The 12,863-nt window shown below is 35.2% G+C and overlaps 1 protein-coding gene across 3 annotated transcripts in view; it reads right to left on the reverse strand.

Moving 5' to 3' along the window:
- Nucleotides 1-10,131: 10,131 nt before the first annotated feature.
- Nucleotides 10,132-12,863, reverse strand: part of ST6GALNAC3 (ST6 N-acetylgalactosaminide alpha-2,6-sialyltransferase 3) — a 555,034-nt gene continuing 552,302 nt past the window's right edge. For all 3 annotated transcript variants that reach the window (XM_005542983.4, XM_015433945.3, XM_074003546.1), the window contains one exon: nucleotides 10,132-12,461. In XM_005542983.4, the coding sequence (XP_005543040.1) occupies nucleotides 12,275-12,461 (187 nt within the window). In that variant the 3' untranslated portion in view covers nucleotides 10,132-12,274. The remainder of the gene's footprint in view (nucleotides 12,462-12,863) is intronic.

Here is a 12,863-nt window from a genome sequence, read left to right on the forward strand (position 1 = left end):
TCATGAGATCACCTACATGAGCAATTCAGCTAATATATAGAGAAGGAGACTCATTAGGAACGAATAGTAGACTTCAGCAGAAATTGAAAAGAGACACGGAAGAGTATTGCTTTATGACCTTGCAACTAGCCATCTTTTCTTCCTTTACTCTTATTGCCTACCTAGAGTAAATCTCTACTATGTAAGACCATAATTTTTTTTCCTGGGACCTAATAGATAACTTCCAGGAAGACATAACTAGATTATTTAGAACATGCAATCTATGTAATAAAATAAAAGAGTGTGGTTCCTCTGTTACATTTTCTCTGGATGACAGGTAAAAGTTGGGACAGATGCATATTATGATTTTTGCTTTCACAGTCTGTTTCTTGGCCCTGCTGAAGTCTCCAATTAGATGCATATAGCTGTCATTACATTAGAAAATTTTCATTCAAGCACTCTAGGTAAGTATACATGAAATTGTCATAAGAAAAACCATAATCAGGGTAATTCACATTCATGGTAACTCCTAAAGCTGAGAGGGAATGCATATCAAGAATAATAATACAAGACTAATTGATCTACATGGATAAAAGGGATAAAATGGATCCATATTTACACCTACATTGGTTTCACATCATATGCTATTTGAATTCACAGCTCACTTTAAAATGTCTTTGAAAGGTGCTATTTGTTCAATGAATACATTTAAAAATAGTGCTAGAGCTTTGTCTGAACCCTGTAGCCCCCTAGCAGATTCCAGAGAAGATAGGAGAATTCTCAGCATTTTACCATACTATGAAAGTTCTTATTTCATTTGTCAAAAATAAGCCCTATATTTTCAAACAAATCTTGCTCTTCTACAAGACACTGCTGTCAGGGATCCTCATGTTGTGTTAGATAAAAGCGTCTTTATGTCTTGGCACTGTTTTCTGTATTAACCATTTCTATAAGCCATTACTAATAGCAGTTCAAAATGCACTTCCTGAAATCCAGCGTGCATTGTGTCATCCTGGGAGTCTAAATCACTGTATAGGTACATTTGAACACTACTTCCACATATAATGCAGTGACAATTTTAATATCTGAATCATTGTGTCCTTGTACTTCTTATGCTTCTGTATTACATTTAACATTTTTTGTTTGCATCACTTTTGTGGCCATTAACTTGTTCTGAATCATCTTGTGGTTATTTGGAAGTTTTGTTTTTCTAAAAAATTCTTTAGTAAACTCCATAAATATAAATACTGCATTCTACTCATCTCTGTATCCTCCGAAGCTTTAATGAAGTACCATGAATTTGATTATATTTAATGTATATTTGTTGAGATTATATTTTTGCATAGATATCAATAAAGACCAGGAGTAATTCCTTAGATATATACAAATCATATTATCAACCTTTCATTCTAGTTACGTTGCCAGGAACACAATTAAGCTCATGAACTATCCAATTCTCAGTAATGAGAAGACAGGTTTGACAGTGTGGGATGATTAAAACGCTTAATGTTCAATTAGCCTTCTTGGATTAAGTCTAGTAAAGGAAAAGGTAGGTAATTTAAAGTTGTATTATGGAGAATATTATTTTACAAAAATCTTAAGAGGGCAATTTGAAAAGGACATTGATTGCTCTAAACTTAAAATATCCAAGGCATCGTTTTGAAACTACAAAGACCAGATAAAAGGGTTATAAATATACTGAAAGTGAATGGTACAGACAAGAAAACTGAAAAATGCAACAAAATTCGATATGAAGAATTTATTTAATCTAGCAGAAATAGGAAAAGGTGGACAATATAAATGACTCTTAAATCTACAGTGACATCCATTATCATAAATTACCAACATGAGAAATGCTGTAATACTAAATGTAATTTTCTTGAGTCATTACATTTCAAATACATATCACATAGCAAGTATATAAAAATATGGATGTATAAAATGTGAATGAATTTTTCGCACTGTGAAGCAAAGGAACTTACACCTTTTTGTGAGGCATTATGACAATGAAATCAGTGATTGGCAGTAGTAGAGCTGGGGGCCGGTGGGGGGAGGTTGTCAAGGAGAGGAGTGTACGTGTGTATGTCCTTATACCCACCGTTAATTGAATGCACTTCCAGAACTTGGGAACCAGTTCTGAATATGAACTAGGTGAAATTTGTCATCATCAGAAATAACCTTTTTTAAGAGATGGCTTCTGAATATGCTGCTGCTAAGACAAGGGTAAACATTTTAGTGTGTTATTTTTTTCAGAGTTTCAGTGTGAAACCGGGCCTTGGTGCATAAAAGTTGCATCCTATTTCATAGAACGTGTACTTTGGAAGGGACCTAGGTGGTCACTGAGTTCAACTAGCTACATAAACACACGAATTATTGAAAAGTGGGGTGATCTATCTGCAAATACTTAACACAATTTCATTCATCCTAAAAATCCACACTCTAATTTTAGACTCTTCTAAATGCTCTCCTGAGATAAAGTCTGAAATCTTACTCATTGGCTCTATTATGTCCAATAGAATCATAGACTTTAATTTTGCACCTGCATTGATGCCTTTTAAGTATTTGAATTTTGTTCTCTCTAAAACAGTCTATTAATCTGGCTAAGGGTTTCCAGCTCCTGGTGTGATATAATTTCTAGTTTCCACATGATCCTGGTTGATCTCAACCTGTTTCCTCTTTTTTGAAAGAATTCTCAATTGTCGGTTTCTTTATATTGTGGTGACTTCTACTGCAGTAGAAGAATGGATAAAGTATAGGAAGAGCTTATTCGTGTAAGAAGACACGTTAGTTTCCTATAAATATGCAAAATTTTAAATTTCCATAGTAATCAATTAAATGCTAATTAAAAGAAGATAACCTTGTTTTGCATACATAAAGTCGGCAAGGTTGAAGAATCCCATCATTTTTGGCAAGGGTTCAGGGAAGCAGGCACCACTGTATGCTGATGCAATAAAAAAAATAATCAGAGAAATGTTCAAAAATTCATTAACAAGACTGTTTAGCATAAAAAGAAAAGTGACTGGGGGAAATCGTTAAATAGTTTAGGGCACAATGTAGCTACTGAATATTAGGATACTTTAATGACTTTGAGAAAATACTTGTAATTCCTTATTAATAAGACACAGCAGGCTATAAAACACCATTATATACATTTTTTTATCAATAATATCTATAGAAAAATACTGAATGAACCCTGGGAAGTGCAATAATAGGTATCATACCTTTCTGTCTTCAATGTTTCTGACAATGGAAATATATTACCTGTCCAATCAGACATTGAATAAAAATAAGTTTTGCTGGGCGTGGTGGCTCAGGTCTGTAATCCCAACACTTTGGGAGGGTGAGGTGGGTGTATCACTTGAGGACAGGAGTTCAAGAGCAGTCTGGCCAACGTGGTGAAACCCCATCTCTACAAAAATACAAAACTTAGCTGGGCATGGTGGGGCACACCTGTAATTCCAGGTAGATGGGAGGCTGAGGCAGGAGAATTGCTTAAATCCGGGAGGCAGAGGTTGCAGTGAGCTGAGATTGCACCATTGCACTCCAGCCTGGGCCACAGAATGAGACTCCATCTCAAAAACGAAAACAAAAAACAAGTTTTAAAAACACTTCCAGTCCTGAACCTTGCTGTTTTGTTCTTAGACTCTTTGTGTATGTATCAGGGTCCTAGTGACCTTTTCAATGCTATATCTTCTATTACAGTGTTCTATATCTCCAAATATTTTCCATGACTACTGTTATAAAGTCATGCTCCTGTATTTTCTGAACCTAAAAGCCTTTTTGTTTGGCTTTACATTTGTTCCTATCAAATTTCATTTGGTTTTATTGAGTCCATATGTCGTGCTGTTGAAAGTTTTAATTTTTTTCTGTTCCTTATTGAACAGCCAGGCACAGTTGTGCATATTTCACTGATACATTTGCGTGACATTAGTGTCCTCATCCAACATTAATGCCCTTTTATCCATCAAAGATTGTGGAGTATTTCCCCTCACCCCTTTTTTTATTTTTATTTTTACTAGGAAGGAAAGTCATCATAACCAGCATCACCAAAAGATGTGTTGTCCAAACCATTTTAATTTGAAGGAAAACACCACTGACTAAGGAAGATCATTCCAAGTAAATCTGATTGTATATGTTCTACTTCTGGAGAAATTTAGACATTTGTAGGAAAATTATTTCGAAAGATTAAGCAATTTTGTAATCATGGAAAATGGCATATTTGAAAAGTGTTATCAAATATAGAGCAAGAACTCTCAACAATGCATGGTGTAAGGTTCTGCTGGTGTATACTCCATGATTGTATTAGTCAAGACATTTGCCCATGGGCTTATGGACAGTGAGAGCCACCACTCTGATTAAACTAAACAATTTATCCCTGTAAAGCACCACAGCATATTATTATCATCAATTACAACTCTTAGAAAGAGATTCAAACCTATGTCATTTACCAACTAGACAGTAAAGTTTCTTGTCCTTAAAAGAAATTTCTCATTAATCTGAAAGAAGGTAAACATTGGCAGATTCTCTTCTCTAATTATATTGCTTTTAGAGTCCCAGCTAATCTCCCTCAATGGACAAACTACGAAAATTTATATGCTAGTATGCAAAGTACTTTCCCCAAGATAGCAAATAGTTTCCTATTAGGCGAAAAAAAAACCCTCTAGGATGCAAAATTCTGTTAGTGTTAAGGGAAAAGGATTCCTAGATAGCTTAAAGAAAATGATGTCAAAGAGTAGAAAGTCTCGGGAAGTGAAGAAGAGTGAGGGAGAGAATGCATGTAAGGTCCTCTCTTTATAGAAATATGCCCTGTAGTGTTGTGGTGTGTCTAGTCTTTTTAAGGCATGTAAGTACCTTTATTAAGTTCGTATGTCAATGTTAACAAATAAAAAAGATGAATGAGAGAAATTCCTAAATTTACGATTCAAGAAATAGCAATTATATTTTCTGCAGTAAAAAATATCACAGTGCTGCATAGACCTGAAGACCAAAGGACAGCTGAAAAAAAGGCGAATCTCTGTGACATCTTGCAAGGGAAAGAGGCACAAAAACAAGGGGTTGATCAGAGGTGAGGGTGCATCTATCCTACTTTAACCACGGATCACTAAGACTTTAAAAGTCACATTACTTCTATTGTGGGTAGAGTTCAGTCACTTAAAAGTGTTTGTTGTGTACCAGTTTCTCTCTTGCTTCCTTGAGCAAAAGAAACCATATTCTCTCTTCCTGGTATAATACAACCTAGAGCAATATATTGTTCCTTATTTTATTCTTGTTCTGGTGTGGGTACTAATATCCATATACAAAAATTTTTTTCTGAAGTGTTTCTAGTGCTTGAACAAGGATGATCAAAACAAACAACTCACCCATAGAGCTGCACAAAACTCAGTGTTTTCTTTTTCAGCTATTGTGTCACCGTGACTAAGAATATCTGGCAGAAACAGCTACATGTTCATCAAATTCTTTTCCTACACATTTAGACAGCATTGTGCATACCAAGCCATGTGAGCAAGGCTGGCCAATAGAATGTGGGTGGAGTGATATACATCCCTTCCAGACTTGCCCATAAAACCTTCCAGCACAAGCTCCCTTTTGCTCTTTCCTTTTTAGTAGGCCAAACAGAGAGGACTCAAAGGACCTGGAGGAGGGCAAAGCCACATGATGGAAAGTGTCTTTGTATCTGAGTCACCCTTGGAAACAAGCTGGTTGGAGAGGAGCATCTATGTAGAATTTATGTTTGAGAAACAAATCTTATTCTCTTAAGCTACTGAAATTTGGGGTGTTATTGATTACATTTATTAGCCTTCCCCAAATGGGTATGGACTCTGGGCCAAACTGCTTCGGTTCCAATCTCATTTCATCAAAAGCTGTGTGACCATGGGCAAGCTATTTAATCTCGCTAGTGCTACAATTTTCTTATATGTGAGATGGTGATGGTAACATTATGTACCTCATAAAGTATTGGGGAAACTGAATGAGATATACAGCCCTTTAATAAGCCTGGCATATAAGTTATTGGAAGTCATTATTTCCAAAGATGACTCTTATTTTGAGATCATTTCCAAATATGGATCTCTTACAGAGTTGGATAGATAACGATAAGCTGATTTGTTAAAAGAAAAATTATCCAAATTTGACATTCAACTGCAAGAGTGTTGAGTTTTGTGGAAAGAAAATAAGAGAAGAGTGGGGAGGAAAGTAAGGAAGAGGGAAGGAAGGGAGGAACGAAGGAAGATTTCTTTGTTTTATGCAGCTTATGTGCTAACTCAACTCTGTTAATATGTCTGGCATAGCAAAAAAAGAAATACATGTCAGCATCAGGTAGTTAATATGGACAAAACAAATTCCAGAGGCAGACTAACATTTTATCTCGTTGTTGTTTGTAGTAGTATCCTGGATATGTTTCTGACTTGGATATCAAGTATATTAAAAATCCCATACCCACTTTTTCCTCTGGCTTTGTTAACGTATCCTTACTTGTCCTGTTGTAAAACAAACTGAAATATGCCAATGGCCCTTTGCCATTTTGTAAGCTTTATTCTAAGACACAATGCTTATAAATAAAGCACTATAATGTCATAAAAACTCTCAACAAATGTACAACTGTGAATTTACAGCTTCTTCTAAAAATAGATGAAGATTACAGGTTTTAAAATGAATGAGAAACTACAGAAAAAATCATGGGAACTCAGGAAAATGAGTGAAGCAAAAAATGTTCCGTATGTAACAGAAATGGGTATTTACTCAGTAACAGTGACAACAAAGCTAAACACAAGGAAATTAGTACTTTGTAGATTAGGTAACAAAAAGCTATAAAATTGCCTCATTTTGATCCCTTTGAAGTTTCTTAGAAACAGCTTTCACTACATAGGTAAATATGTGAACTTGGTACTTGACTGTTTATTCATCAAGATGTTCTTCACCTTTATGGAAGGAAGTGAGCTTCTATTTTCTGAAGAATCCAAGGTGTGAACAAAAAGAGACATATCTGTGGAGAAAGAAGAGCTTTTCTACTCAAAAAAAAAAAAAGTGCCTATTCTGAAAGGAAACAAAAAAGTAGTTAACTAAAAAAAAAGAAAAAAACTGAATGAGATTTTCTGCACTTTTACAATGCCCAAGGACAGTTCTGATTTGATGCCTTAGCAATTTACATGGAATTTTACTCTGGTGTTTTCTCTACAGTTCAGCAAAAACAAGCAACAGAACAATATACTATTTCTGAGACACAGGAACCATTTTCAGAGGCCATTGTATGTAGTTTCAAAATTCTTCACTTCTAACAGTATCATATAAATGATACTGTAGAGAAAAAAAAAATCCTTTTCAATGCTTTATGCAGACTAAGTCTTGCGGGACATTTGGGGCTTTCATTCACCTTCCAGAAGGGTATCTAGGCTCAAAGGTCACATATAGTGCAGGGATGAGCATGAACCCAAAGGGTAGTGTTAGTGCTGATGGATAATTTCACTAACTTGAGCAGCAGAGTTGGTTTGAATATGAGGACACTTTAGCTCTGGGGAAATGTCAGCAACAGGACCTGCCAGTTTCACCAGGCAACCTCCAACACTCAACAGCTCTTGGTGTATCAATGGCTTGCTCATCCTCAGTTACAAAGAGAAAGTAAGAAACTCAACTTTATGTTCTTTAAACAAGTCCTAGAATTTTGTGATAACAGAACATAGCCTAGCCTTACCAATAGCAACAAACAGAGAGAACAGAGAGTGTAGAGAATCAATGGGATATGTTCCTTCAATTATGAAAATATTGCTCCACGTCAGTGTGCTCATCCTGAGCAGAATTAATACAATTTGGAGCCCTTGGATTCCATGAATAGACTCTTTAGTAAAATCAGTTAGGCATTTTTTTTTTTTTCCAGCTACTCTTCTGTCTAAAAAGTGTAGTGGAAAAATTACTAGAGAAGAAAACATGAGACAAGAATTTGAGTCTCAGTACTGCCATTAGTCCAGTTTATTACTACAGGCAAATCACTTCACCTCTGTCTGTTTCCTCAGCTCCAAGGCGTAGGAGTTGAATTGGCTGGTCTTTAAAATCTCTTTCAGCTCTAAAAGCCTACACTACTTACAAAGGCTAGCACTGGCTCCTTCAGTCACTAATCTATGTACACTGTCAAAATGATGAGGTCTTGTCTTTTAAATATGCTGTTTTAAGAAAAAAGCATTTTTTCCCTCCTGGCCCCCAGACCGTAAATCCTTTGTTGTGCTAAGCCATGCAAACAACGGACACTGAATAACATAATTTATTGTTTGCATTTAACATGTCACATTAAAGGCTAGATGGGCCCATTGTTTTTGTTCTTTTTTAAAATCAGTCATCTGATTATATTTTCTTGCTTATTGAAATTAAACCAACCTCATAATTAACATCCAATTAACACTACCAGGTGAAGTACTTTAGTGCTGTCTCTTTTCTAAGTAACAGTCTTTCTCTTCTGATGGCCTTCTACTTCTTGGAAGGTTAGCAGGTCCCCAATTCAGACTCTTGTTCCTACCTCAGCTGATTCATACCAAATCCTCCAAGAGCAATCTCCTTATATAAATTTCCTTTTTCACAGTGGTCACAGTTCTCTAGCTATATAATAAAAATCATGCAAATCTGGATTTTGCTTATGCTAAAGACTGGCTTATTTGAATAGGAGGACCAATGTTCATTTACTTCAGTGTGAATGAAGCTTGATGCAATGTTTTTCAATGTGACTTTAGCTAAGCCTGCAATCGGCAGAACCCACAATACAGATTGCTATACTTACAAGTCTGATTTGTGACAACTGTGGCATCTAATTGTGTTTTCTAGATTTAGCAGCTTCTCTAGCTTTATTCTTCTGGCCAGCTTTTGAATATGATTTTATGTACTCTTAGCAATCAGTCCATTTAATTTGGATTTTTGCTTTTTTCATCAGGATTCAAAATGTAACCCAACAAATTTCAGATGAGGTCTAAAATAGGGTTTTCTATGATTCACATGCACCAGTGAAGAATATAGGATTATACAAATGCCTTTATATATAGTTATAAGTATATAATGTATAAATATGTGTGTTCACACACACACAAATGGACTCTATGTGCATATATACAAACATTCCTCCAAATCCCAATTCCTTTTTCTTCGATAGCTTTGATAGCAATGTAAAATCATATATTCTAAAAGGTTTCTTATTCACATTATCATCATAACAATGTAAATCATTACTACTTCTCACTTGGTTAAATTGGAAAAGATTCAAACATTCTTATTTTAAAACTTTTAAAAAATTACCTTGCTTTTTCATAGAATTATGCAGAATCAAAAATAATATCTAGTCTATTATTTTTATCTTGAATGTTTTTATGCCAATTTCAGAAAAATTGTGACCCATTTTTCATTTTCATTTTCCTAGAGCCACGGGTAGTATTGAAATATTTTTATTTTTCACATATTAGTTTCTAGGATAAATACACATCAGTGATAAGTAAGTTCAGTTAAATTTTTCAATGTTTAAATGTTGGATAGAATATCTTTCATTTCACCAGAATCTATGGGAATTGATCAGAAATTTGCATGGCAAAACAGTCTCCTTGAATTGCTCCCTTACCAAGCTCTTCTCTATCAGTAAATCATAGATGAAAAATTTATTCTCAACATGGAAGAAATTAGACTTTGCATTTTCACTAGAATTAGAAAGATGGAACAAAGAAAAACAGGAAATAAAAGCAGAGAAAAATAAGTTGTCAGATTCTACCAAAATGCTGATTATACTGGAAATCATTCAATTGAGTTTTCAAATTGAGAAAAACCTGTGCTTTTTTGTTTGATTGTTTCCTGTTTGTAGAAAGAAAAAGACAAAGAAAACAACAATAAAAAATGTAGAGTAGCAGTTTAGATGCAAAAAGAAAGGAAAGAAAGAGGAGAGGAGAGGAGAGAAAAAAAAGCCCCTTTCCACCCCTCCTAAGAAAACACTGGAGTCTACATATTCCACACACAACTTCCGCCAGAGTGAAGGATACAATATACTGCAAAAGTCTTCATCAGAGAAAGCTACAACGAGGCAGGAGAGCAAGCAAATTTTCAAATGTTTCTCATCAGCAGGGGTTAAAACAAATAAGAGTTGGCCCTTCGTTTATTAGAAAACTAAATAAATTAAGTTCATGTCCCAAGGCATTCTGATTAATCAAGGTTTTCTTTTTATTTTAAGGTGAAACAACAGGGGGAAAAACAGTCTGTATGGCAATTTTAACATTTGTCTCTGTTTATTTTTCTTTCAGTAGGCATTTCTATCTATCATTAGTTCAAAAAAACTTAACATTCATAGAATTAAAAATTGCATAAGGGAACAACAACAGAATAACAACTCCTTCCGAGGATAGAACTGGGGCTTAGTAATTTTTATGGGTGTGAATATTGAGGTATCAAAATGGCAGAAGACAGCAGGCAAAAGGCCTTTATCCAAGACGGCACATTTTAATGATAGCTCACCATAATACTTAGCACTAGTAAATACCTACAAGTGCTTCTGAAGTGAAATGTATCATTACTTCCAGTCTCCAAAACACTCTGTAAGTTGAGCCTGGCTTTTGTCTTTTGAATCATTCTGCAAGGATGTTTTTGAACTCTCAGCTACTCTCTCAGCAAATCAACCCTTTAATATTTAATGAGCAATGAGTATATGAAAAATAGAATTGTCTCAACCCTAGGACAGGAAACTATATTTCTCTGCCTTCATTTCCTCCTGTTGTCCCTGCTTTTTCATCTTTCCCCGCCTAAATAGAATCACACGTATATATATGTATATAGAAAAACTACTCGAAACTACTTATTTTCACAGGGGTCGTAGCATATGGCCAAGACCATCCTTTGTGATATTTTTGTGTAATCCTGATATAATGTATTTGGCACAGAGATCAACTGGTTACTAGTTTACATAAATTCTATTCTATACAAATATTTGCAAGTAGAGCAATCTGGAATATAACAGAACAATGACCAAATTACAGATCATCTGCTAAAGAGATAGCAGAATACACAGACAATAGCCCAATGGGGCGTTCAGGGGCATCACATGGTATAACAGATGTTAAAGGACTGTAAATGACAAAGTACCTTGGACATTAAGGTCATTATTATTGTTGTTATTGTGGCATAACAACTGACACACTATGGGAAAAATAAATTCCTACAAGGCAAAACCTCTGGTCAGGTTTAATATAAGGAATCATTTCCTCTCCATGTCTAACAGTTGGCACTTGGCAATGAGAATGTAATGTTTAGAGAAACACATCTTGGGCCTATAAAATAGCAATTTGAATATACAAATATATATTATGAAGTATGATAGGATACAAATTGATGTAAAAATATGCTTTGCTTTCTCTGTTTCATGATTTTAAAAATCATACGGTTTTGTGTTGTTGGATGTTGAAGCAGAGTTAGTAAACCCTTTGGTTATGTTTTAGGAATGTTTTCACAGTATATGTTATTACAGTGTTGAAGTTGGTATCTTACATGTTAAGTAGCCTTCTGAAATATTTAGGACTCAACCAAAAATAACTAAACATTAATATAGGTCACTCTAATCACATGTTCAGTTATATTGTCTGTAGTAAGAATGGATGGTAAGAGTGGAAATTCATCAAGATTTGCTACTTAGCCCATTTTGATTTATGTGTTTGGGATAGTCAAGTAATCCTGAAGTGTAGGACGTCCATGAAATCTTCATTGTTAATTAGGCAATGGCCTGAGGCTTTAGCTGTAGGAAATACTGTTGAAAGATGGCATATTAGGAAGTGATATTTTCCCGTCCTTAGGCTAACTAGTAAGATACTTGCACCCTGATAGCAGTTCTTGGGTCAGTGTTTGAAAAATCAATCATTCTTCAAGATGGCGGAGCTGCTGAGATTCAAGAAGCCATTGAGTCAGTCACCTTGCCTCATGAGGCCAAACTCTTTTGGCTTTTGGAAGTTACTCACTGTTGAACAATTCTAGGCAGCTATCTTGAAGGATAATCTTCCCATTTCTTAGGTCACAGTTGTCATGTCACTGGCCTTCATCTCAATTCCAGTTAAATTATAAAGTGCGGTATGTAGTGTTGAACCTCCAGAAAGAACATCATGAGCACAACCATCCTCCATGAAATGCTGAGTTTGAATTACTAGCAGAGTCACCATCCACATCTGAGAGTGTACAGGAACTTGATAATCATTGTTGTTGTCTTTATCGTTACCATCATCTCCATTAGCATCATCAGCATCACAGTCGCAGTATGGGGATCACGTTAAGTGATGTGGCAAGATCAGAAAAACCATTATCAAGACAATGTCCAGTTTGGATGTGTAAATATTATCCTGTGCTTCTTGGCCCATTTAGCAAACACTTTCTTTTCAGTGATAAACCTATGACCCCCATATGGGGCATGTTCATGAAGAAAATATTCATCACACTCATCTCTTCCTTGTTCATAGTAATGGTAGGGGACTTTTCTATACCCTTCTGTCCTAGAAAAGAAAAAAAAAAGAAAAGGAGAGAAAGATTGAGATGAAGAATGAAGCACTCATTTACAAGAATCCATTATGTGCCCAGTAAATGCATTTACTCACAAACCCATACATGATTCTTGTCCATGAACTCAGTTAAAAGCTATTATATGTATGAAAGCTTTTAGGAAGATGTACCAGGTTCTTAGTGGCTTAATAGATCAAATAAAATTTATATATCATGCCAATTACATTCAAACATATGGCTATTCTTTGAAAAAAGAAATGGTGTATAATGGAAGAAACTTCAGATAGCCTCTTGCAGAACCTGAAGAAACTGTGATTTTTCACAGTAAGATATTGGGTTCATCTGAGCTCCATTATGCTTATAGTTAGGGAAGAAATATTTGTCCATGATGATTG

This window comes from Macaca fascicularis, chromosome 1 (assembly GCF_037993035.2).
Source record: "Macaca fascicularis isolate 582-1 chromosome 1, T2T-MFA8v1.1".
NCBI classification, from domain to species: Eukaryota; Metazoa; Chordata; class Mammalia; order Primates; family Cercopithecidae; genus Macaca; species Macaca fascicularis.